The following is a 25,393-nucleotide window of genomic DNA, read 5'->3' on the forward strand; positions in this document are numbered from 1 at the left end:
CCCGACTCCGATAAGTAGTCCAAAAACTTAGCACTGAGGTACTCTCCTCCGCGATCAGATCGCAGGCGTTTGATACTCTTTCCAAAGGGGGGCCTGGGAACAAGAAGAAACAGAAGAAACATCCCAAAGGAGTTTCGGATGCCCAGCCACCGAGGGCCGAGACCATCCCACCGAAGGCCGAGACCGAGGGCCTAGCGAAGACAATGGCCGACGGACGAGACCATCCAACCGATGCCGACACCCGACGAGGCCGACCCGAGACCTGACAGAGCCGTGCCGTTAGGGATGGGGAACCCGGCAGTACACGTAAATCCAAGTCCCAATCCCGGTCAAGAAAAAGGGATGTCACCCCTCCCCACTGGGAGGATGGATTAGAAACTGATCCCGTGGTGTCCCAATGATCGTCGCCACATGGAACATAAGGGGACTGCAGCAACTCCCCACACAAGCTGCAATCGTCGATTTTGTGAGAACATGCAGAATCGACGTCATGGGTCTTTTGGAAACGAAGTTCACGAAGGAGAACTACACCTTCTTTCTTGAGAACTACTTCAGAGATTGGAAAGCCGTGGACAACTTCGAGATGATCGAAAACAGTCGGATGCTTCTAATCTGGAATCCAAGCAGAGTGGAACTCGAGCCGATCAAAGTGGAAGAACAAGCCATCTACGCCAAAATCAGGTGCTTGACTTCCAATAACTCATTTCACTTTGTCCTTGTTTATGGTTTACACACTGTTGCGGATAGACGACCCCTATGGGACTCGTTAGTTGAGCAGGTGGTGCAGGATGAACCGACACTTGTTAGCGGCGACTTCAACAACGTGCTCGCCGATGATGAGAGAGTAGGGGGCATCGTACCAACCGAATATGAGATAAAGAACATGGTGGACACGTGTGCCTTGCTTGGTTTGGAAGACATCATGTCTACGGGATGCAAGTACACTTGGACAAACCATGCCATATCGAGCAAGATTGATAGGGCCATGATCAACGACGCTTGGTACACCAAATGATACTTGGCTAGTACGGAGTTTTTGCCATCGGGACCGTACACAGACCACTCACCGACCGTCACTACCCTCTTTGGTAACATTGTCTCGTACCCAAAGCCATTTAAATTCTTTAACTTCTGGCTCAAGCATGCAGGCTTCAATAAGCTCGTGGAGGATAATTGGGCTACCAACATCCGAGGGAAGGCTCAATATGTACTCGCCGAACACGGGAAGGAATTCAAGAAGCATCTCAAGGAGTTCAACTTCAAGGAATTCAGTGAGCTCTCAAAAAGGGCCAAGGAGGCCGGGGAAAAGCTTGAGCTGATGCAAAAACAGGCGGACAGGGACACATCAGACCTTGCCCTTCGGGTCCGGATCACCAACCAGAAGAAGAAGACTGCTTATCTTGAGAATTCCGAAAGGGAGTATTATAAGCAAAAAGTCAAATTCAAGCATTTACTCCTCAGTGATCGCAGTACTTCATTCTTCCATTCACTTGTTAATCGGAACAACTCACGCAATTATATTGCATTCCTCTACATGAGAGATGGCACCATCATTAGGGATCAAGAGGAAATTATTAGCGAGTTCGTGGACTTCTACTCGACTCTCTTGGGTACCAAGAAGGAGCCGGATCCCATCAAGATGTATATCATTAGGCAAGGCCCCCTTGTGAGCGAGGAGGACAGTAGGGACATGGTGGGACCCATCACGGCCGACGAGATCAAAGATGCCTTGTTCGACATTGGGAACGACAAGGCGCCGCCCCGATGGCTACTCCTCGGCATTCTTCAAAAAGCAATGGGAGCGAGTGGGCAAAGATGTGGTTGATGCCGTTAAGGAATTCTTTGAAACATGCCAATTGTTGAAGAACTTCAACACTACGATGATTTCACTCATTCCGAAGACGTCAATCAACCCAACGGTGGGCGACTACCGACCAATATCCTGTTGCAATGTCTTCTACAAGATCATCACGAAGATCCTTTCGAGGAGGATGGCACCGCTACTGGACAAGCTTGTGAACAAGGCACAATCGGCATTCATCCCGGGGAGACACATAATGGACAACATCCACCTTGCACAAGAGCTTATGCGAGGGTATGCGGACAAGAAGAATGCTCCAAAATGTACGGTCAAGATTGATCTCCGCAAAGCTTATGACACGGTGGATTGGAACTTCCTCAGATCCATCCTACATGGGCTGAACATCCACCCGAAGTTCATCTTTTGGGTGATGCAGTGTGTCACGACGCCTAGGTTCTCGATCGCGATCAACGGGAGCCCGCACGGTTTCTTCCCCGGCAAGAGGGGACTATGACAGGGAGATCCTATGTCTCCTACTCTTTTTATTTTTTGCATGGAATACTTATCTCGTTTGCTTGCAGCCCGAACGTCGAACTCCAATTTTAATTTTCATGCAAAATGTTCTAGCCAAAAGATTACTCACTTAGCCTTCACTGATGACTTTATGCTCTTTAGTAGGGGCGACTACATGTCTATAGGGATATTGGCAGATGCTATGGAGGAATTCTCCGGCTGCTCGGGACTGGAGATCAACAAGGACAAATCTAACCTATTTTCAGGAGGCAAGCTGCCAGCAAGGGACTTGGACGAGATCAAGAACATCTTCGGCTTCCTGATGGGTTCCTTACCGGTGAAGTACTTGGGAGTGCCCCTCGCGTCGAGCAAGCTTAACATCATGCACTACACGCCGCTCATCGACAAGATTGCATCCATCACCAAAAAGTGGACAAGTAAGAATCTTTCGTATGCCGGTAAAACTAAACTTGTGCGCTCTGTTATACAGGGAGTCGAGTGCTACTGGTTACAAGTGTTTCCCCTGCCGTCAAACGTGAGGGATCGGGTCATATCCATCTGCCATGAGTTCCTTTGGGGTACGAAATTCCCCCCCGTGTCTTGGAAGGTTCTCTGCCTACCAAAGGATGAAGGGGGGCTCGGCTTTCGGGACCTCGGGTCGTGGAATAAGGCTCTACTTGTGCGGAACTTATGGAACATTCATGTCAAGAAGGATTCCCTTTGGATTAAGTGGATCCATAGCAAGTTCCTCAAGAACAGGTCGTTGTGGGAATGGACGGCAAAATCGAGGGACTCACCATTCTTCAAGAGACTGCTTGAAATCCGAGATGAACTGGTAGCCAACAAGCCGAGAGGAGAAGTGCAGACGTTGCTGGGACAATGGTACGGGACCAAGGGAGCGGTCGAGGCATACGAGTGGTTCAGGCCAAAAGGTGAACGACGAATGTGGCACCGGTTCGTGTGGAAGGACTTTATCCCGCCAAAGTACTCCTTCACTACTTGGCAAGCTCCCAGAGGACGACTTCCAACGAGGGACAGACTGGGCTACAAGAAAATCGACCAACGCTGCCCCTTGTGCATGGCACACACGGAGTCAGTGGACCATCTTTTCTTCAAGTGCCATAAGACATGGGCAGTCTGGAAGGAGATCAAATCTTGGCTTGGAATGTGGAGGAACATCACCACTATTCCGAGTGCCATCAAGTGGATGCTCAAGGAGAGAAGTGGCGCGACAATCATCCGCAAGGCTAGAAGGCTAGCCCTCATCGCATAGGTCAGTCTGATATGGCGAGGCAGAAATGCCTTGATTTTCGACGGTGCAGCATTTGAACCCAAGCACCTTGTGTTTGAGGTGAAGAAGGTAACATACGTAGTATTATACTCCCTTTATCCGCATGAGCAAGTGACCGAGCACTTGGAAGTCTAGCGTTGCTCTCGGCCACGGGGGTACTCTTTTTTCTCCTAGGGATTTTTTCCACCGGGTTTTATCTCTGGGAGGTTTTAACGAGGCCCTACCCCTTCCTCCATTGGGGTAACGTGGACGGTTGCAACGAGTACAAGCACAACTTATGGATTACAAGCATCGAAGCCGATCAATGGGATCCCATCGTCAAGACATGAACAGATGTAAAGTCTTTGTCACGACCGCCCATACCAGGGGTATCACAAACGCGGCGATCGTGACCGTCATGCATGGACAACAGTTTAAAAGAACAACTTAAGACTTAAAGAAAGAAAACAACTTAGTTTAAAGAAGGTTAAGGTCATTTTTTTTGAAAAGACGCAAAGAAACATACTTTTATAAGGGGCACCAGAAAAATTTGACTTAAGAAATACAACTATATTTAAAAAAAACTAAGGTAAAACGAACATTTAACTTAAATCTCGGAAAACACCATTTTCAGAAAGACAACGTAAACACTCGTTTAAACCTAACACCACCATACATGTTCAAACACAACACGAAAAGATTAAGGTCTTAAGAATTTAAAACATAGCAGCGGATAAATAAGGTTCAGGGAGAGTCAAGGATCACGCCTATGTATGACGACACAACGTATCCTAGGGTCTTTAGCCATCTCAACATCCACCGCAACATCTCGCTCAACCTGCACATAAGAAAAATAATATGCAGGGCTGAGTACTTGTTGTACTCAATGGGCTCATGCCGAAAACATTTTAATAAGTTATGTCATCCATACCAGTGATCTCGAGTTTTAAGTAGTAAGGGGCCACTTGTCGGATTGGTTGAGGCTGTTGTGGGAGTCTCTATCCTTGCCCATTCTTCACTCCACCTTTGTTGTTATTTGGGCACTCACGAGACATGTGCCCATTCCCGCCGCAGGCATAACACCGAACGCTTCCAACTCGGCACTCCCCAACATGATGCTTGGAGCACCGACTACAGTAGGGTGTTCTCTGCGGGTTTCCCCTCCGCTGTGGCACAATTTGGCGCACATGATTCTGCGGTTGCCGAAAAGTGGAAAAACTCCGCTTGTTGTCAAAAGGAGCTCGGTTTCCATCCCACTTCCTCTTGTCTCTAAAGTTCGATGGGGGTGCGGACGGTGTAGGATTTGTTGTCCTCTCATTCTTGGGCAGCGCTTCTTCCACGTCTAGAGCGCAACCAACACCTCAGAATAAGGAATTCCCATTCGACTGGCCACAACTACCCTTATCTCGGGCCTAAGGCCGGAACGAAACTTCGTAGCCATCTTCTCGTCTGTGTCTACCAATTCTGGTGCATAACGGGTCATCTTACATAGGGCGCGGTCGTACTCCGTGACCGTCATGTTTCCTTGTTTTAGGGTGTGAAACTCCACTACCTTCGCCCGCCGATAACTCATGGGAACATACTTGTTGTAAACTTCTTCCTTGAACTCTTCCCAAGTAAGCGCCTCGCGGCGAGCGGGGTCCATGGTTCTCTTCTTGGTTTCCCACCAAAAATCAGCGGGTCCTGTCAGCTGATACGTCACGCAGGCCAGGCGTTCCCTATCCGTGCATCCCATAAACTCAAAGACACGCTCAATGTCGCGTACCCATGCCTCCGCCTTCGGGGGCTATCCCAATCCATCGAACTTGGGTGGGTTCTCTTTCCGAAAGGCCTTGATGTACTCCCTTTCGTTTGGTTGGGGTAGAGGTGGTGGTGGAGGCGGGGGTGGATTCCCGACACATCCCTCTGTCTGTTCCCCCACGTTGTTCTCCACATGCGGACCACGTCTACGTCTTGGGGGCATGTTGATCTAAAACACAGGTTAGCATCGCTGTGAGAACATCGCTATTAAAACATCACCACTTTCATGCACGCGTGCGATATGATGCGATAAAACACAAGCACGTAAAGTTATGCGAAAAGTGGAACTTCCATAGATAACGTGGAAAGGAAAAACATAGTACTCGTTTGGAAACAAAAAGGTACTATTGCCATCGTCATAACAACTTAAGAAAACAAAACGGCATCTACTATCCATCGTTATACTCTTCCTCTTTCAGGTCCTCTTCCTCTTCCGGGTCTTCTCCTTCCTCCGGGTCCTCTTCTACGTGATACTCGTCAGCCATGCGGAGGGCTTCTTCGATATCCATGCTATCTTCCACATAATCATCCTCAAAACCCGGAACCATCCCTTATTGTGGTACTGCTTCTCTTTCTGCCGTGGGTTTAACCTCGATCACGTCATTGTCTTCCCATACTGTTTCATCTTTCCCTTCTTCTGTCGACGGTGGTCGCTCGGAACGTGAGTCAATCAAAGCACACGTTAGGGCCTTCAGGAAACCTTTCATGTCGCCGGCCATCATCTGGTTTCTTGGTTCGTACCACGTGAACCGACTGGCTGTTGTTTCCATCCAAGACTCCCAATTGTCGGGCATCAACTCAATTAGCCTTCTTATGCCTCCATAGGCCGATACATGGTACCCGCAGACGTCTCGCCATAGGGTTTCGAAATGGGCGACAACCTCTCTCAAGGCTTTTCCTTCCTCTCTCTCATAGTGGTCGTAATCGTATATCGCTTGTCGCATTCTGGCACTATACTGACTGCTCTTAAGCGCGGTTCGTTTCGTTCGTACCATCTACGTGAAGATGAAAGTTTTTTTAAAACACCAAATTGTATTATTGTTCGCTTGAAAAGGTTCTTAAGTTGGTCGCGTAGTTTGAAAGTTTGTCGTTGTCTTAACGTTTCATATCTTTGCATGCTATCGTTGTAGTATTTTCGCGCATAATACACATTTAGAAACATCACTAAGTTCATGCTCACACGTATTCATACCATATCGATATCACCTTTGTACATACAATACATGTCTTAATTATCACGTCAATCATACTCGTATTCCATGCAATCATGCTATTGCAACATCATATTTACGCACATAGTACATGCTTAAGTTATCAAGCCAATCATGCTCATATATTCATTCCATTACAACTCATCCTTATGCATATCATTCATTCACATGCATAAACTTGTCAAACGTCATATCATATCGTCATCCATTTCATGCATCTATCTCACATGCCTTCAACAAATAAAACATACCTCACTTTCATTGGTTGAGTGTGATGCTGTGGATGTTGAGCCTTCATGACACTTCTAGTCAAAAAGGGTTCATTAACTTAGACTCAAAGTAAAAGAAGACTCTCGGACCAGAGCGAAAGAACAAAGCTCTGATACCACTCTGTCACGACCGCCCATACCAGGGGTATCACAAACGCGGCGATCGTGACTGACATGCATGGACAACAGTTTAAAAGAACAACTTAAGACTTAAAGAAAGAAAACAACTTAGTTTAAAGAAGGTTAAGATCATTTTTTTTTGAAAAGACGCAAAGAAACATACTTTTATAAAGGGCACCGGAAAAATTTGACTTAAGAAATACAACTATATATAAAAAAAACTAAGGTAAAACGAACATTTAACTTAAATCTCGGAAAACACCATTTTCAGAAAGACAACATAAACACTCGTTTAAACCTAACACCACCATACATGTTCAAACACAACACGAAAAGATTAAGGTCTTAAGACATAATTTAAAACATAGCAGCGGATAAATAAGGTTCAGGGAGAGTCAAGGATCACGCCTATGTATGACGACACAACGTATCCCAGGGTCTTTAGCCATCTCAACATCCACCGCAACATCTCGCTCAACCTGCACATAAGAAAAATAATATGCAGGGTTGAGTACTTGTTGTACTCAATGGGCTCATGCCGAAAACATTTTAATAAGTTATGTCATCCATACCAGTGATCTCGAGTTTTAAGTAGTAAGAAAAATATCACGAGAAACACAAAAATTCAAGTCTGGCCAGACAATTTATCTCCCCACTTTTCACATCAATCCATCAATCACATCACAGTGCGACGAAAGTGTGGCCACACTATTCGCCCACGAGACCGGCCGACTTGCAAGGACGGCTCTCGATCCCACCAGTGTACACAGCCTGATAGGGTTTACGACCCTACTCAGACCCGAATTCGTTTCACAACACAACCATATAGCCTAACGGAGTAAACTCATACGAACTAGACATCAGGCACACAATCTCATAATAAAAACAACATGGCATGACATAACAGTTAAACCACCCTTATAACGCCACATAGCATTTTCGGAAAAGTAAAGAGGTTTGAAAAGAAAGCCCACCTCGATCGCTTAGCAAATTCACAACCCAACTTATAGTAACTCTCGATCCTCGAGTTCACGAGTACACAATACCCTTGTCAACGGCAACACAAGTCAGCCTTCCACAACAACATTTTACTATGCATGTCCTATCGTTTTCTCTCTCATCGTTTTTCTCAAATTCCCCAACCCAACATACGTCACAAAGGTATCCAAGCCCCTTGGCCTAGCGGTAAAGGGTGCTGGATACCGCGTCTATCCTGGAGGTCTCGAGTTCGAACCCAGGGTGGCGTAATTTGTCTTTCCTCCTTGTTATAGGAGTTGATTTGTAATTTCCTCCTTCATATATATGATATAAATATATGAAGTTAATTTGTTTTTTTAAAAAAAAAAAAAAAAAAAAATAACATACGTCACAAAGGTGTAAAGACACACGTAACACATTCCAACTTCACAAGTGATTTCAACATTTAAACACGTTCCTTGGACGTACATGCATCATATAATACTTTTAAACTTGAAACTAGTGTCATTTTAACAAGGCAGAAAACTGGCAGAACTTCGCGACCGTTTTGTAAAAATCACTATAAATTCACCCGACCTCATATGAAGCTAAATTTTGGTCACAATATAGAGGACAGATTCAAGTTTATCCATGAAAATTTTCACACCTAAATAACGTCATTTAGTCAGTCATATCACATATTAAACTCTCTGGTCGGAACATACAATTTCTGACAGCACTGCGCAGTTCATTTGAAAAATTTACCATAAATTCATACAATACCCAAAAAGGCTGAAAATTTAACACGACTCAGAAGACACTTCATATATTCATTTGGTCAGTCAAACAGAAAACGAAACATTCTTGGCGAGAACACGAGTTTCTGGCAGATTTGCGCAGTCAACTTCAAAAATTTATTAAAAATTCATTTTTCGATAAAAAGGGCTGAAATTCACACGAGACACAAGAAACACCTTGAAGTTTACTCAGTAAAATTTTCATATCAAAATGCGGCCGTTTGATAGGTCGATTACTCATCAGAAGCTACTGGTCGAACATCACAGATAACAGACACACAATTTCTAAATTAGGGTTTCCTTCTCAATCATCCAAACACCAATTCTCATGCTTATAACATACAATCATGCTTAATAAGACTCTCTTAAACATGTTTGCACATAACTTACATCATTCACCAAAGATTTAAATCAAACTTCACACAAATCAATTGAAAACACATCTTTATCAAAGTTTTCAAACAAACTCACTTTTCCCCCCGATTAAAATTGCGATCTACGATTCCTACACCCACTACATGCATGTAGGATTCAAGAACATGGTTAAAATGAAAAGAATGAGGAAAAGTGAAGCCAATATACCTTCTTTGGCAAAACGAATCGGTAGAAACGATGAACGAAGCGATTCGTCGGAGACTCTCGAAAATAACTTCAACGGATTGTAAGAACAAGAGTTGGATGGAGGATTTTTGGAGATGGGAGAGTGGAAGATGAAAAACGTGTGGGAGAGGGAGAGAAGAGAGGGGGCGAAATTTTTGAGGTGAATGGGGGCTAGGGTTTGATTATTTGCTATTTATTTATTAGGTTTAATCCATGGGTAAATTAAATAAAGAAATTGTGGGGGAAAAAAAATATAGGCTAATGAATAAAAATCCCACAATTTAAAAGTATAAAATAGGCATGTGGGAGAGTGGAATTTTCGAAAATTCCATGTAGTGCACAACAAAGAATTTATTTGGTATTTACTTGGAGAATAAATTCATAACTTAGGAAATAAAAATAATGAATACAAGGGAACAATTAAATTGAATCTCCAAGTAGGAAATAAAGGAGGGGGCCGAAAATTCTTGGGTAATTGAACAAGGAAATTATTTAAATCCCCAATTAAAAGAATTGGATTTAAATTAGGTAGTTTATTTATAGGAAAAAGGCTCCCATAAAATAGGCAACAATTAATTAAATTCCCACCAGGAAAATATTGCATAGGGGGCGTGTGATATGGAAGAAAAGTAGAAGAAAAATATTCACATCCCCAATTAATTAGACATGAGAATTTATTTGAATAAAAAGGGATTCCACAAATTAGGAAACAAATAAAATATCCTCCAAAATTTAGTGGAGGGGCCGAAAATTGCTAACCAAGGAAATATCCCAACTCTCTATTTATTTTAGGTGAAAAAATAAATTATAACATGATTTAATTGGATTAAATTCAAAGGAAGGGAGTCAATAAAGCACCAATTAAAATTTCTCCTATAGGAGATATTCGAAAACTCCCAAGGAAAATAAAATGGAGTTTGAATTTCATGTAGTACCATTTAGGGGTCATTTGGTTTGGATTTAATTTGGATAAGTATCCCAAAACAATTAATTAAACCCACGAAAAGAAGTGCTATTTCAATAATTAGGAGGAGCCGAAACTTTCAATGAATTGACTCGAAAAAGGATAAATGCATGATCCTATTAATTATTTCCCCACATTGGAAACAAATATAAAATCTCAAGCTCATCATTCCACATTAACCACGACAATTTATTTCACGCAAAACACTTAATCACATAGAAACAAAAGTTTCATAGTTCCAAAATTCAAAAATTCACAACACCAATAAAAGGGGTCACAAAAGTTTGGGATGTTACAGTCTTCCCCTCTAAACAAAAGTTTGAGTTATGGTTTTTCCTTTAATTATCCTTAGCCTTGAGGCAGGTTAAGGCTTAACTAAATTCTGTTGGTATTTAATTTGCTGGATAATTAAATATTTCCTTTACTTTGGTATCTTCCTTTAGGAAACCATTGTTCTAGAATTTAATTCTTATCCATGTCTACTATAAAATATATCTAAAATAACAAGTTATTTAATTCTTTATAAGACATGAAAAATCAAATTCAAATTATTTCCATGTTCAACATTAGGAAGAAAAATTTTATTATTTAATGTATTCTTACATATCTATCCTTATTATGATTCTAAATATATAAATATTTAGGAAATTATTAAACTATTCTTGTCCATATCATCTAGGAATCAAAATAATATTATTTATTTCCTAAAATCTAGGGAAATCTTCTCAAAATATTTTATTTCCATTAAATAATAATATTTTAATTATATCTTTTAATTAAGAAATAAATAATCATTAAAATAATCTTTCATCGTTATCTCATCGCACGAGGTTCGCACGAATGATGAACGACGAAGATCCGACAAGTTCGTCGTCGGATCACGACGCGCACGGCGTCTCAGCCAGCAGCGCTCGTGTCGCGCGCCAGCGTCTCGGCCGCCTGGCTCGTTGGGCGTCGCGAGTACTCAGCCAGCAGGACACGCGGTGGCGCGCCTACTCTCGGCCATCTTGCTCATCGGTTGGCGCCAGCATCTCGGCCAGGAGATCGCGCGGTGGCGCAACTCCTCTCGGCCAGCGGCGATCGCCCGTCTCGACCATCCGAGACTCGCCGCTCCCACTGCTCCGGCACACGTCGCGCTGCGAGGCGCGCACGTCTCGGCCAGTAGCATGGAGCTACGTCTCAGACCTTCCGCCTAGGGTTGGAGCTCTCAGCGTCCCGGTGTCTCGGTAGATTCTCGGTTGAACCGCGCCAGCCACCGTGTCGACCTCGACGCGGGTTCCGTCTGGGTCGCGAGGTCTTGGCCGGCGGCGCGCAGAAGCCCACGCTTGTCTGCGAGTCGCCCCGTGATCGTGAGCCCCGGGCTCCCACTCAATCGATGACCCTTTCTCGATCGCACGTGGTGCGATCCGTCTCGGTGCAAGCGCCGACGGATCGTACGTCTCGTGCGATCGAATAATTCAAGTTGTTTGATTCGATAGTTGTTGAGTTCAACATGCATAAAATATAAACAAAAAGAAACAACAAGAACATGCTTCGTAATCAAATATCACATGCATACATGAATTTCGTGAAATTTAAATCCAAATAATCAGAGCCAAAGACTGGCTCTGATACCAATTGAAGGGGTTTGCTGCGGAAGCGTGCGTTCTAAAGGATCACATAAAAACTGATCTATTTAGCAGATTATTTAGATAAACTCTATTCGCGTAATTCTCACATGTATCATGCTCACAACTTGAATTTAAACATGCTTTAGCAAAAATAATGTCACGACCGCCCTTACTAAGGATAGTAAAGACGAGGAACTCGTGACTATGGGGAAACAATAAAGAACAACATTTAATATGAAAACTCAATTAACTTCAAGAGAAAGTGTTTTAGTCTACAAAATGGTTAAGCAGCGGATAAATGTCTCAAAGTACTTAGTGGCATAAAATTGTATAGAGTAATGCGGAAGACTGAAAAAAAAAGTTTCAAATAAGGCAGCGGAAAACAAGTATCAAAGGAGAGTGATAGGATGACGCCCATGTATGAAGACACGACGCATCCGGGAATTCCTAAAGCTCGACTCAACATCCGCCGCAACATCCCACTCAACCTGCACATAGAGAAAACATATGCAGGGCTGAGTACTTGATATACTCAGTGGGCTCATGCCGAAAATATTTTATAACAGTTATGTCATCCATACCACAGTGAACTCGAGTTTTACATTGAAATAAGAAATATCATCGAGTATCACAAAAACAGTTATATAGTCTGGCTAGATAATCAATCTCCCCACTTTCTCAACAATCCAACAATCACATCATCTTTCCACAGTGCGACGAAAGTGTGGCCACACTATTCGCCCACGAGACCGGCAGACTAGCAAGGACGGCTCCCGATCCATCAGTGTACACAGCCTGATAGGGTTTTTTTTTGCGGCCTTTCTCAGACCCGAATTCATTTCACACATAGCCCTATAGCCTAACGGAGCAAGCTCAAACGAACTAGGCATCAGACAACAATCTCAACATCAAAACAACCATGACATGACATAACACTTTAAACCACCCTTATAACTCCAATATCACAATTTTGAAACGTAAAAGGAGTTTAGTAAAAGAAAGCCCACCTCGCTTACTTATACATGGAGGGACTAGGAAAGGGATCGAAAACACGAATAGAATGCGGATCAAGTTATATATATGGAGTGCTAACCGAACCGATTGGATCAGTTAGCAAATGTCGCTGTCACTTAATCAATGCACTCTAGCTCTCGCCCTTTCCGCCTTGCCAAAGTAATTTATAACTCCCAATTTTGCACAACTTTAACAGTAAAGCGGCAAGTTCGGGGTCGATCCCACATGGAAGTTGGTGTGTCGAGTGTGTGAGTAGTGAACAGGGGGGAGTTGGCTGCTGCCACGCTTTAATTTGGGAGTTTTAACTACTGTTTTAATCTAGACAGAATTTAAACTAGCTAGCTTGATCAACAGAATTCTAACTACTGGGTCAAGTGATTTGCAGAAAACAACAGAAAAGTAAATGCGCGGATTTAAAGCGAAAATAACTTGATTAAACTAAAAACTGATTACAGCGTGAAATTAAACTAAACTAACACTTGGAATCTAAGAAAGCGGTAAACTGAGAAGAATCTCAGCGGGAAACTTAAGTCACGCTAACAGAAATGAGTATTCTGCAGCGCTCCCTTTGGTCGCCCTTCTAACTATGCTATCTAACTAAGCTAGAGAATTGAACTAAACTAAGCTAGAGAGCTGGACTACGCTAGATAACTATGCAAACTAAACTAGGCGGAAAGTAAAGTGTCTCTCCCCCCTTTCTTGTGGTGGCACACCCTCTATTTATAAGGTCTATTCGGCCTCCAGCTGGATAACGATCTTATCAGGGAATATTCACTCATTCTGAGAATGAGCTACTCATTGATTGCTACGTGCTGTTCTTCTAGAATGTCGATGTTTTTTGGTAACAAATTCGTGACTCAGCTTCGTCCTTGCGTCAAATATTCCAGCACGTGTCCCCTTCTAGAACGTCGTCCTTGATAACAGAATGGTGCGCTGTACCCAGCTCATTTCCTCACGTGCTCTTCTTCCAGAAGCCCGTGGTCCCCTCCTGACTGCTTGATCGCTCCCCTTGATCAACTCCCCCGATTCTGAGCCTTTTATTGCCTTTGTACTTGCTTGATCAGGTCGGCCTTGAAGCCTTGGTCAAGTGGTAATTCTGCACATTTAACACTTGTTTTGCGCGATAAACCGATCAAGTAGCATGTATTTCACCCATAAACCGATGCATGAAATAGGCCCTATCAATACACAATTCACAACTTTATTTCAACCCTTGCTCTTTGTACCCACGTACGCACCACAATCCTTGTCAACACATAACACAATCAGTCTTTCCATCAATACATTTGTCATGCATGCCCTATCGTTCCTTCCATCGTTTTCTTATATTGCCCATCCCAACATTGAATCAATACATTCTCTTTCGCCTTTGCTTGATCAAGGTGTCAGCTTGTCAAGATTGCTCAATTCAAAAACCACTGTTGGATTCACCCAGTCACTCATTCCTTACCTGAGAAGTTAGGACTGTTCACTCGATGTTGCCATAAATTTAATACCTTGAATCGGACTGCACAAGATAGTTCCTTAGGGTCTTTGTTTTAAGGTTGTAACGAGGCTCAAGGTTAGTAACGTATTAGGGTGGGGTCCTAGGGGTTATAAGTTCAAAAATAAAAAATAAAAAATAAAAAAATAATAAAAAATTTTAAAGAAAAATCACATGAGTCAAAAAGCCAAAGATTTGCCTAGACTCGCTGGATCAGAATTGGGATATTTTTTTTCTTTGGTGCTCCTTCTTGGTCAGATTTCGACCTTCAGCCTTATATTATTTTTTTTTTGCTTTTGATTTTCTGGGTCAGGTTACAACTATTTCCTGCCCTTTTCTCTTTTTTTTATATGATCAATGATTAACCCGATTGTCTAACTTGATCAACCTGGCTGCCCCTCCTTTTTCTTGCTATCCCCTTTCGTTACCCTTGACAAACTCCATCTCTTTGACCCTCTTTCCTCATGTGATATGAAACTTTGAATTTGGTTTTAAGGCTTCGAAGAAAGGGAAAGAGTGTATAAGCTCGAATGGGCTAACTAGGGGGTGCCTTGACTAATGAGGCGGGTTTGTGGAACGAAGGAAGAACACGGCTCAAATGGTTAAGTCCTAATGCCTTTAGTCATTACTACTTGTGCAATTTTCATCTCAATATTAAAAATCAGCCTCTCATAAATTTTCTTTTGTAAAAATAGTAGAAAGTGTTCTACTTTTGGCTTATAACTCACATATAGAGAGGCTTCACAGTTGGTTTATAAATTAAGCATTTCTATCATACTTGCGTCATTCAAATTGATCAAGCTTTTGAAATTAAGTTTTACATGTGAGCATACTGAATCCTTTTTCTAACTCTCCCAAGAAGTAATCAAGTCTTCCATTTATCCAATTTCATGCATATTGCCTATTTTATTACTATCTGGAATTTGTTATTTTTCGAAATTTTTTTTAGCATGTATGATTCTTCTGTAACTAACCCGTCCCCCCTCCCCACTGCATATGAACTCGTCCTCGAGGGGCTGGATGCATTGGAAAGAAGGGTTAGGCACAGGCAACGGCATAACAACAATCAAGGGAAACTTCTCACACTTAGACCAGACACTGGGCTAAGTGTGAGATAGTGCCTGCAATCAAAACATGCTAATAACCACATAGAAATAAAACAGATATAGGCAAAACAGAAAACAACTTCCATAAACTTCTCACACTTAGCCGAGACACAGGACTAAGTGTGAGATTGGAGTACACAATTTACACAAAGAAACACGGTTAATGGTGATAGTACTGCCTTCTAGATAGCTGAATCAGGGGAATGTTGCGCTCCTTCCTTATTGCCTCCATTACACAGGCCTTCCTTATTGCCTCTACGGCTTCGTGCTTATCGGAGCTCCTCCTCCTTGGTATTTTTATTCTTTTTCTCCTTCGGGGAGGGGAAGCAAAAGACCTGCTGGCAGCTTTAGTAAGCCCCATACCTTAATTGGTATGGTTGCCCATATTAGGGGGAGGAAAGATACTTTCTTCCCCCTTCTCTTGCTCCCTTTCTCTGCTCTCACCTGGTTGCTCTCCACAGTCTTGCTTGCTTCAATGACTGCTCTGGTCTCTTGATTTTCTCCTCATCCACTTGTTGTCTTGAACCCTCAGCTTCAAGAAGCAGCTGGTTCATTGCCTGGTGGCGCGTTCTTCTCGGGATGAAGTCTTCTTCTGTGGTCGATGAAAGGTTAAATTCTGCCTCCTTTCGTCGTAAAGGGAGATCACTGGGACGAGGCAGCCCCTCTGTTGGTGGCGGCGGAACAGGTTCCTTAGATCGAGAAATCCTTGGGCGAGCCTTTAGGGCGGTGTGAATCTCCACGGGAAAACTTCTGAGTACGGAGTCCACACGCCTTATGTCAGTCGGGTCCACGTATTGGAGTGGGCCGATGAATCTAGGAGGCGATAATGGGGTTCTGGTGGTTGGTGTACTCGGTGGTGAAAAGGATCTCTGATTATTACTGTCAAGACCGGCTCCAGAAGAAAACGAGGAAGTTTTGGAGGTCTCGAGTTGATTGCCCTGCATTTCTTTCCGAATGAAGATAGCACAAAGGTTCTGAAGATATTTGATGGAAAGTGATATCCGGAAAACCCTCTTTTATACTCAAATTCTGACTGTTGAGATCTCCGCTTATTGATATCTCTGCGACCTTTCGTGTACTGGCGTGCCTTTTTAGAATGCCAGATGGCATAGCTTCCCCGATACGCTTCCTTACTCTCTCCAGAACGTCCTTTCATTTCAACAGTCGGCGCCGCCTGACACCTCTATACTTACTGCACATGTCTCGTCATCACCTGCTCTTATCAGCTCAATCACTGTTCCACTATTTAAATTCAAATTGCACTGATCACGTGAATCATTAAATCTCGATGACAACTCACATTATTCCACTTGATCAGTTCCTTTCCTCCACTTCCGACTTTTGATTAATGAAAATAAAACTAAACACACTTAATAAAAAAAACTATTTAAAAGGATTTGACCGGGTTTCCTTGGAATGTTACTTGATCAGATTTAGAGATTTAGAAATTATTGCTTGATCAAGCAGACCATCCATGAATACCCGAACCGTTGGTAGTGAAATGTCGTCCACTACAAACGCCTTCCTTTCGTTCCTTCTGGGTAGCTCGCTTTGCTCCAAACCGTTGGTCCTTCCTGTGAACTTTGCCCTTTTAGGTTTACGTTGCTCCCAGTTTCTCTGTTTACCTTGATCAATCCTCATTTCCTGATGGATCTTTATGTTTTCACACTTTTTTCTGTCAACTGCTTCCCATTCAAACTCCTGTAGAAGGAGTAACCATCTGATCAAATGCGGGTTTGATCCCTTCTTCGACGATATGTATTTGATGGCCGCCTGGTTTGTATACACCGTCACCTTGGAAACGAGTAGGTGCTTCCTGAACGCCACAAATGCAAAGACTATCGATAACATTTCTTTTTCTGTTACATCATAGTTCCTTTGCTCCTGACCCAATGCTTTTGATGCGTAAAGGAAAACATAACTTTTCCCTTGGATTTTCCGACTTAGTGTTGCTCCCATAGCACAGTTACTAGTCTCACACATCACCTCAAGGGAGTGATTCCAGTCAGGACCACGAATTATAGAATAACTCATGAATTGTTCCTTCAGGAATGGGAACATGGCCTTGCAGTCATCAGAAAGTTTAAACTCCATGTCGTCCTGGGGAAGCTTTGTCAGGATCTGCGTTCCCCCGGCGAAATCCTTGATACGCCCTCCACGGCCCTTAGCATGCCTTAACAAGATTCTGATCTTCCCCTTGTTAATAAGGTACGGAAATTTTGCTACATGTGTGTGTCTTGCCATGACTGTCCCATGTTCTGGCCAGTTTGAATTTTGCTTCTTGGGCATCAGCTGGGGTTGATGTTGGAAGAGTAATTCTTCCTTTCTTTGCAATCGTGGTTTGACTGTCTTCTGATCTGTCTGACTGGACAAGTCCTTGAATGCCATCGGTGATGCTGGTACGGAAAATAGTTGCCTTGTAAACGAGGGATCCTTCTTCAGCATTTTTAATGGAGCGGCTTGGTCAGGTGGTTTCTCGACCCTTCTTGGCCGAGTAATCTCTCTTGCCTCAGCTAGTTGTGACGGCTGACAAAACTCCATAATTGCCCTTCCAATGGCTTGGTCATCCATTGCTTCAGCCATTGTCGTATCATACTGAAAGAGCAGGTTTGCGTAGGTGTCGTTCAAACAAGGATGTATCCTACAGATCAGGATGAAACAATCCACAGCTAAGCCTAAAACCTGGTATCAATAATTCCTCAACCCTCTTCTACTGGGTAGTATAGTGAAGGTAGGGGTCGAATCCCACAGAGATGGTGATGGTTGGAGTGATTACGGTGATATTCTGGAAAGGTTTGGTTAGCTACCACGCTTGGGGTTGAGACTTATCTAGACTGGAATTTAAGGTGATACTTTACTGACTAGGAGGTGGGAAAGGTGTGGACATGCGGCTGTGTACGTGGAAAGTGGGGAACATGGTTTTCAGGAAGTATATGGAAAGTGCTAGTTTACTATAAAAGGTTAAACAAAATATCAAAAGAAAAAAAGTAGTTAGGTGACTAGGCTGACAGATCTGTACGGTACCAGCTGAAAAGGTAGAAAAAGTAAAGGACAAAAGCAAAAGTAACTAAAAAAGTAAAAGTGGTCCCAAACTTGGATGTGGATGTTATCTTCTTCGACATGAATAAACTCAGATCAACAATCTCATATTTCATGGACGAGAAACACAGATTAACAAACTTCACAGCTCAGATCTACAATTAAAACTTCGAATTAAAAGATTGAACCCTGAACTGCAATTATGCTTACTGGTCAACATGCAAGATGGCAGAATAACGTAAACTCGGATTTCACACTAAGACACTTCTGGAAAATAAATCTAAACAACCACTGAACTAACAAATCACAAATCGAACAACTCCAAATGAAATCATGCTTCCAACACTTAGAAATTACTGAAACAACTAGATCTAAGCTACCTAGGCAGAATGATGCAGAATTGAACAGAAAGAGATGCATAAAAACAACTTCATTGCATAAAACGTTTGGATCTCAACAAAACACTTCAAAGGATGATAAGTACTGAAAATGCAGCAGATCCAACGATAGAAAACAAGTAAAGGTTAACTAAGAAAGCGAATAAAGATTGTTTTGCCAGTCCGGGCGATGGAACTGCTACGACTACGAAATAAACTGGCTGGAACGAGAGAATGGAACTCTGGCGAACTGATGATCTTCAAGTGACCATGGCTGTGGCGAGGTACGAGACTCTGGACTGGGCTGAAGGACTGAACTACCGAGAGAATTCTACCTAAGAGTGATGATGATGAAAATTATCCGTCCCCTCTCTCCAAGTGGCTTCCTTTTATAGGGAGGCTTACCCTTGATTTTAGGGTAAAACCTTGTGGCGAGATGACTTCTTTGCCCTTAATTGTGGTTGATCAGTCCCAGCTATCCTTCTTCTCCATCTCGAGCCATTTTTGCATGTATACTGGTCAGTACGTAATCGTTCTGACGCCCTTTTCACCTGAAGTATCTGAAGCTTTGCCTACTGGCTAGAACACTCAACCTACACACTTTGAGAAACTGTTTTGCAGATATAATCGATTATGCACATCATACTGACTAGTAACCAAGGCCTAGAATACGACTTATCAAACTGCTCACACTTACCACATGCTTGTACTCAAGCGTGAAGAACAAACAAAAAGAAGTAAGTCGAATTCTAGCCTGGTTACTCCCCTGACCGACTCTATCCTACCCTAGACTCTAACTATGACGCAAAGAAAAACACATAACAAAGACAAACGCATAAAAGAAAACTAAAACACTTAGACACATTAACACAGTAATTGGGCTATATTTTCAACCATCCCTCCCCTCGGGATCAGGTGCAATCCGGCCTTAGACAGCCTTGAACTTCCGCCGCCCCCCTTTTCTCTCCCAGTCAGTATATCCGCTTGTCAGGATTGCCCACACCTCTCGGCTAAACACTAGGTTCACTCAGTCACTCATACCTCACCAGGAATGTTAGGACTGCATTTCTCTCAATATGCTCAACCACGATTGCTTCGGACTTAGATCTCACGTGTAGCTACTGAAGGGCTTAAAGGTTTGTAACGGGGCTATTGGTTTGTAATGTTTTGGGGTGGATGTTCCTAAGGCTCTAGGTTCAAAATTTCTACTTTATTGAGGTGGGGGAACTGTGTGCATTTGGGCTCTTGGTTGTTGCTTCTCTTGGGTGGCGCTTCTGGCTATGATCTCCAATTGGTCAGTAGCTTCTTGTGGCTTCGCCACCCTTATTCCTTCTCTTTCTTTTTGTGGCCAAGTTTTTCTGACCATTTTCTTTTATCTTTCTTTTTTTCTTCTTTCTTTCCCCCTTTTTTTCTTTGTGGCTTCGCCACCCTTATACCTTCTTCTTCTTTTTTTGGACCTGGGATAACTCCCTGGTCGATTTTCTTCCAAACTTTCTTGCCCAGCTGGATTCTGCTTTCTTGTACACCTTCTGGCCAGTAAGCTCCAATCGTCTCATGCCTTGCACACACAATCCCAGTGGCTAGGGGTGTATATCTGGGTACAAAGAGTTAAGAAAATGGGTTCTAAAGGCGGTTTTTTTTTTGGAGGGGAGGGGGGTGTCCTACTGCATTCAGTGTTCGCTACTCGTGGTAACTTCATCTTAGGTAGTTCGTGGCAGCCGCTCTTTTCTTTTCAAAATATGTGGAAAGTGGTTCCACTTAAAGCTTATAACTCACATTTTAAGAGGGCTTTCGTTTTTGGCTCTAAGGATGGGCCTTTCCCTCATACTTGCGTCATCTATCCTGGCTACGAGGTACTAAGGGGGGTAGTTTCTGTTTTCCAGCATGTCGTATCTCCCTCAATTCCCCTCACCGTCAGCTCAGGACAGTTGCGTTTTAAGCCCAATCAACACACAAAAGAAAAAAAAACTAGACCTAACAAGACACTAACACAAGCACAAACACTAACCACACAAATGCACATACATCCTACTGGCCATTGCGTCCCCCTCCCACTTCACAAGTGTCGGCCCTCAGATAAGGCTGTGAAGTGGAAAAGGTAATGGCCAGTATGGTAGATACAACGACATACTAAAAACTAAAACTTCTCACACTTAGACTGTATAAAATAGGCTAAGTGGGAGAGTTTAAAACCAATTTTGTTCGCTCCTTGTACCACATGGCGGAATCGAACGACTCCAATCTAAGTTCCTCAAGCTCCTGCAGCTGCAGCTTCCTTTCTTCTTCACAGGTTGTAGCATCCATATTCACTTTCTGTACTGCCCAGTATGCCCGGTGTTCAATTCCAACCGGTAAATGACACATCTTCCCAAAAACGATCCGATACAGGGACATCCCTATGGGGGTCTTGTGGGCTGTTCGGTATGCCCAGAGAGCATCTTCTAACCTCACACGCCAATCCTTCCTAGAAGGATTTACAGTCTTCTCCAGAATCTTCTTGATCTCTCGGTTAGATATCTCCGCTTGACCGTTTGCTTGTGGATGGTAGGGGCTTGATAGTCTGTGGTGCACACCGTATTTTTTCATTAAGGCTTCAATTGTGCGATTACAGAAGTGTGTACCTTGATCCGATATGATCGCCCTCGGAACTCCGAATCGACTGAAAATGTTACTTTTGAGGAACTTGGCCACCTCCCTTGCTTCACACGTGCTTGTGGCCTTGGCTTCTACCCACTTGGAGACGTAATCCACTGCAACCAGGATATACAAATTGCCATAGGACAAAGGAAACGGACCCATGAAGTCCATTCCCCAAATGTCGAACAATTCACATACAATTACCGAAACTTGGGGCATCTCTTCTTTCGCAGATATCCCACCGGTCAGTTGACAACGCTCACAACTTCTTCAGAACTCGTACGCATCCTTGTTGAGGGTTGGCCAATAAAAGCCGCTATCCAGAATCTTCCTTGCCGTCTTCTTGGATCTGAAATGTCCTCCACATGCTAACGAGTGGCAATGGATCAGAACGTCTCTTTGCTCCCAGTCAGGAACGCACCTCCTTATCACTTGATCGGATCCCAATCTCCATAGATAGGGGTTGTCCCAAAAGTAGTATTTTGCCTCACTCTTGATCTTCATTCTTTGGGCCTTAGTAATACTCGGCACTTCTGGAAGTTCTCCAATTACCAGGTAGTTGGCTAAGTGTGCATACCATGGTTCTTGCCCTACCTTCTCCTTTCCTTTTCCTGTATCATACTGGCCAGTAAGCTTCATCACTCCTTCCCAGTCAATCTTCCTGACCTCAAAAATTACCTCACATAAATGCTCTTCTGGAAACTTGTCGTGCACCTCTTCACTGTTTCCATCTTGCACTAATCTACTCAAATGGTCCGCCACCTTGTTCTCGACTCCTCTTTTATCTTCCACCGCCCAATCAAATTCTTGTAACAAGAGGACCCATCGGATCAAACGAAGTTTGGATTCCTTCTTGGCAATCAGATACTTAATCGCTGCATGGTCAGTATAAACGATGACCTTGGATCCCAACAAATATGGCCGGAACTTCTCGAAAGAATACACCACTGCCAGCATCTCTTTTTCAGTGGTATCGTAATTCCGCTGGGCTTGATTCAGAGTCTTAGATGCATAAAAAATTACGTACCTCTTCCCATCGATCTTCTGACCCAGTACGGCTCCCACTGCATAATCACTGGCATCGCACATTACTTCGAAAGGGTAGTCCCAGTCAGGAGCCCGTATGATAGGTACGGATATCAGCTTTTCCTTGAGAAGGTTGAAAGCGGCCTTGCATTGCTCATCAAAAACGAACTCCACTTCATTCTGAAGAAGTCGGGTAAGGGGTTGGGCGATCTTGGAGAAATCCTTGATAAATCTTCGATAAAAACCGGTGTGCCCTAGAAAACCCCTTATCCCCTTCTGATCAGTAGGGAATGGTAATTTGGATATAACATCCACCTTGGCTCGATCCACCTGGATACCTCTTTCTGAGACCACGTGTCCTAAAACTATCCCTTCGGAGACCATAAAATGGCACTTCTCAAAATTCAAAACCAAGCTCTTTGCTTGACACCGCTCTAGAACTACGTCCAAATGATGAAGGCAAGAATCGAAAGAGTCTCCGTCGACCGTGAAGTCATCCATGAATATCTCTATGCAGTCCTCAATCAAATCGGAGAATATGCTCATCATACATCGTTGAAACGTACCTGGAGCGTTACATAAGCCGAAAGGCATGCGCCTGTATGCATAAGTTCCGAATGGGCAAGTGAAGGTGGTCTTATCCTGGTCTTCAGGATCCACGTAAATTTGGAAGTATCCGTTGTACCCATCTAGAAAACAGAAGTATTTTTTCCCAGCTAATCTCTCCAACATTTGGTCGATGAAAGGTAAGGGAAAATGGTCCTTCCTGGTCGCATTGTTCAGCTTACGGTAATCGATGCACATTCGCCAACCCGTGACCAGCCTCGTTGGGATCAGCTCATTCCTCTCATTCTGAACGACTTGGATTCCCGACTTCTTTGGGACCATGTGGATCGGGCTGACCCACTCGCTGTCCGGCACTGAGTAGATAATCCCTAGCGACAACAACTTCAAGATTTCCTTCAATATTTCCTCTCGCATGTTGGGGTTTACCTTCCTTTGGGCATCACGATGTGCCTTTGCTCCCCCTTCCAGCCTGATGTGGTGCATGCAGACATCGGGACTTATTCCCACTAAATCTGTAAGGCTCCATCCAATTGCCTTTTTGTTCTTACTCAACACAGTCAGTAGCCTCGCCTCTTCTTCCTTTGTAAGGCTGCTGCTGATGATCACTGGATGTGAGTTCTCCTCCCCGAGGAAAGCGTATTTCAGATTTGATGGCAGCTTCTTCAGCTCCACCTGGGGTGGGAATGTGTCTTCGGGTAGAGGGTTTTTCTCAGCCTCTTCTTCTTTCTCTAATTTTTCCTCTGAAGATTCCTCTATACTGACTGGTAGCTTGGCCCCTGTGGCTCCAATAAATTCTGAATTCTGGCAGAAATCCTTAATTGTTCCCTCTATTTCTTCATCAGTCAACCCTTGACTACTAATCAGATCACACCATGCAGCAGCTTCTACGTCAGTCTGCTCATAAACATCTAAAGCTTGGAGTTTCTCCTGCAATAGTTTGGTCTCAAGAAAATCTTGGACTAGGGGGTCAATCACATCAACATAGCACGAGTTTTCAGAATCTATAGGTTTTTTCATGGCCTCATTGATATCAAAAGTAAATTTCTCCCCATGAAAATCAATGCAATTTGTTCCCTCAGCCATGTCTACTATCGTCTTGGCCGTTCTAAAAAATGGTCTTCCCAACAAGATGCCACTCGATTCCCTAGCCTCGGACTCACTCATTTTGATCACATAAAAGTCAGCATGGTAGGTAAAATCATGCACTCTAACCAACACATTCTCTAAAATACCCTCAGGACTTATGCATGACCTCTCAGCCAGTTGGATCAACATCCTAGTATTCGACAATCTAACCCCCTTCAATCGGTTATAGATCGACAAAGGCATGACATTAATAGAAGCTCCAAGATCACACATTGCATGCTCGACTTTCACATCTCCTAGAGTTATAGGCAAAGTGAACATACCTGGATCGGCCCTCTTGGGCGGTAGCTTCTCCTGCACAATTGCTGACGCGATCCCTTCTACAATGATCTTTCCATCCTCCTGGGCTTTCCCGGCTATGAATTCCTTAATGAATTTCCCAAGTGGGGGTAGCTTCACGGCTTGGAGGAAAGGTATAGTGACATCCAATTTCCCAAAAATCGACAAGTAGTCCACCGGGTTATCCTTCTTTCTTTTTGTAACAAAGCGGAAAGGGAATGGTTTCTCCCCTTTTTTCTCCTCTATCGGTCCCTCAGCAACCTTCTTGGAATCTTCCTTGGGCAAATTCTGGGTCTGAGCCTCCGTTCTGGATTCTACCTCTTGATGGGGTTCCTTCCTGACCGGTACGTTTTCGGGTTCACCCCCTCCACATGGCGTCTCCCCCAAGAAAAATGGGTCCTTCATCCGAGGCATGGACCTCTTAAGCTCTTCCACTGAGATGGTGTCGCCCCCTATCTTCGTTCCACTCGGCTCTCCACTTGGTTGTTTCGGTCGAGGTCCATCATAAGTAGTTCCTGACCTCAATGTAACCTTACTCACATTCACCTTTTCGGGTATTTGGACTGTGGACGGGAGTTTCCCTGCATTTCCTCTTATTTCACCCATCGAACTGGCCAGTTGGGCCAACTGCCTATTCATCATATCCATGTTCGCTTTATGTTCCTTCTGGGCATTTTGCATCCCCTGCACTACTTCGTTGTGGGATTGCAACTCGCCCTTGATACCTTGCTGCGACGCGAGCAATTCTCCCATCATGTCCTCCATGGACCTCCTTGACCTGTTAGTGTATTGTGACTGATTTGGGCC

The 25,393-nt window shown here is 43.6% G+C and overlaps 1 protein-coding gene across 1 annotated transcript; it reads left to right on the top strand.

Annotated features, from left to right (window-relative positions):
- The first annotated feature begins 397 nt into the window (after positions 1-397).
- Positions 398-1,825, top strand: LOC121764587. The gene is made up of 2 exons (XM_042160635.1): positions 398-908; positions 1,149-1,825. The coding sequence occupies exons 1-2, from the start codon at positions 398-400 to the stop codon at positions 1,823-1,825; spliced, it is 1,188 nt and encodes a 395-aa protein (XP_042016569.1).
- The last annotated feature ends 23,568 nt before the right edge of the window (positions 1,826-25,393 follow it).

The sequence above is a fragment of the Salvia splendens genome, chromosome 1, assembly GCF_004379255.2.
Source record: "Salvia splendens isolate huo1 chromosome 1, SspV2, whole genome shotgun sequence".
NCBI classification, from domain to species: Eukaryota; Viridiplantae; Streptophyta; class Magnoliopsida; order Lamiales; family Lamiaceae; genus Salvia; species Salvia splendens.

Excerpts from the sequence above, each read along its gene's own strand:
- LOC121764587 (XM_042160635.1), top strand. The coding sequence starts at position 398 with ATGATCGTCGCCACATGGAACATAAGGGGACTGCAGCAACTCCCCACA. Across the intron at positions 909-1,148 it reads GGACACGTGTGCCTTGCTTG|GCTTCAATAAGCTCGTGGAG; the intron begins GTTTGGAAGACA and ends TCAAGCATGCAG.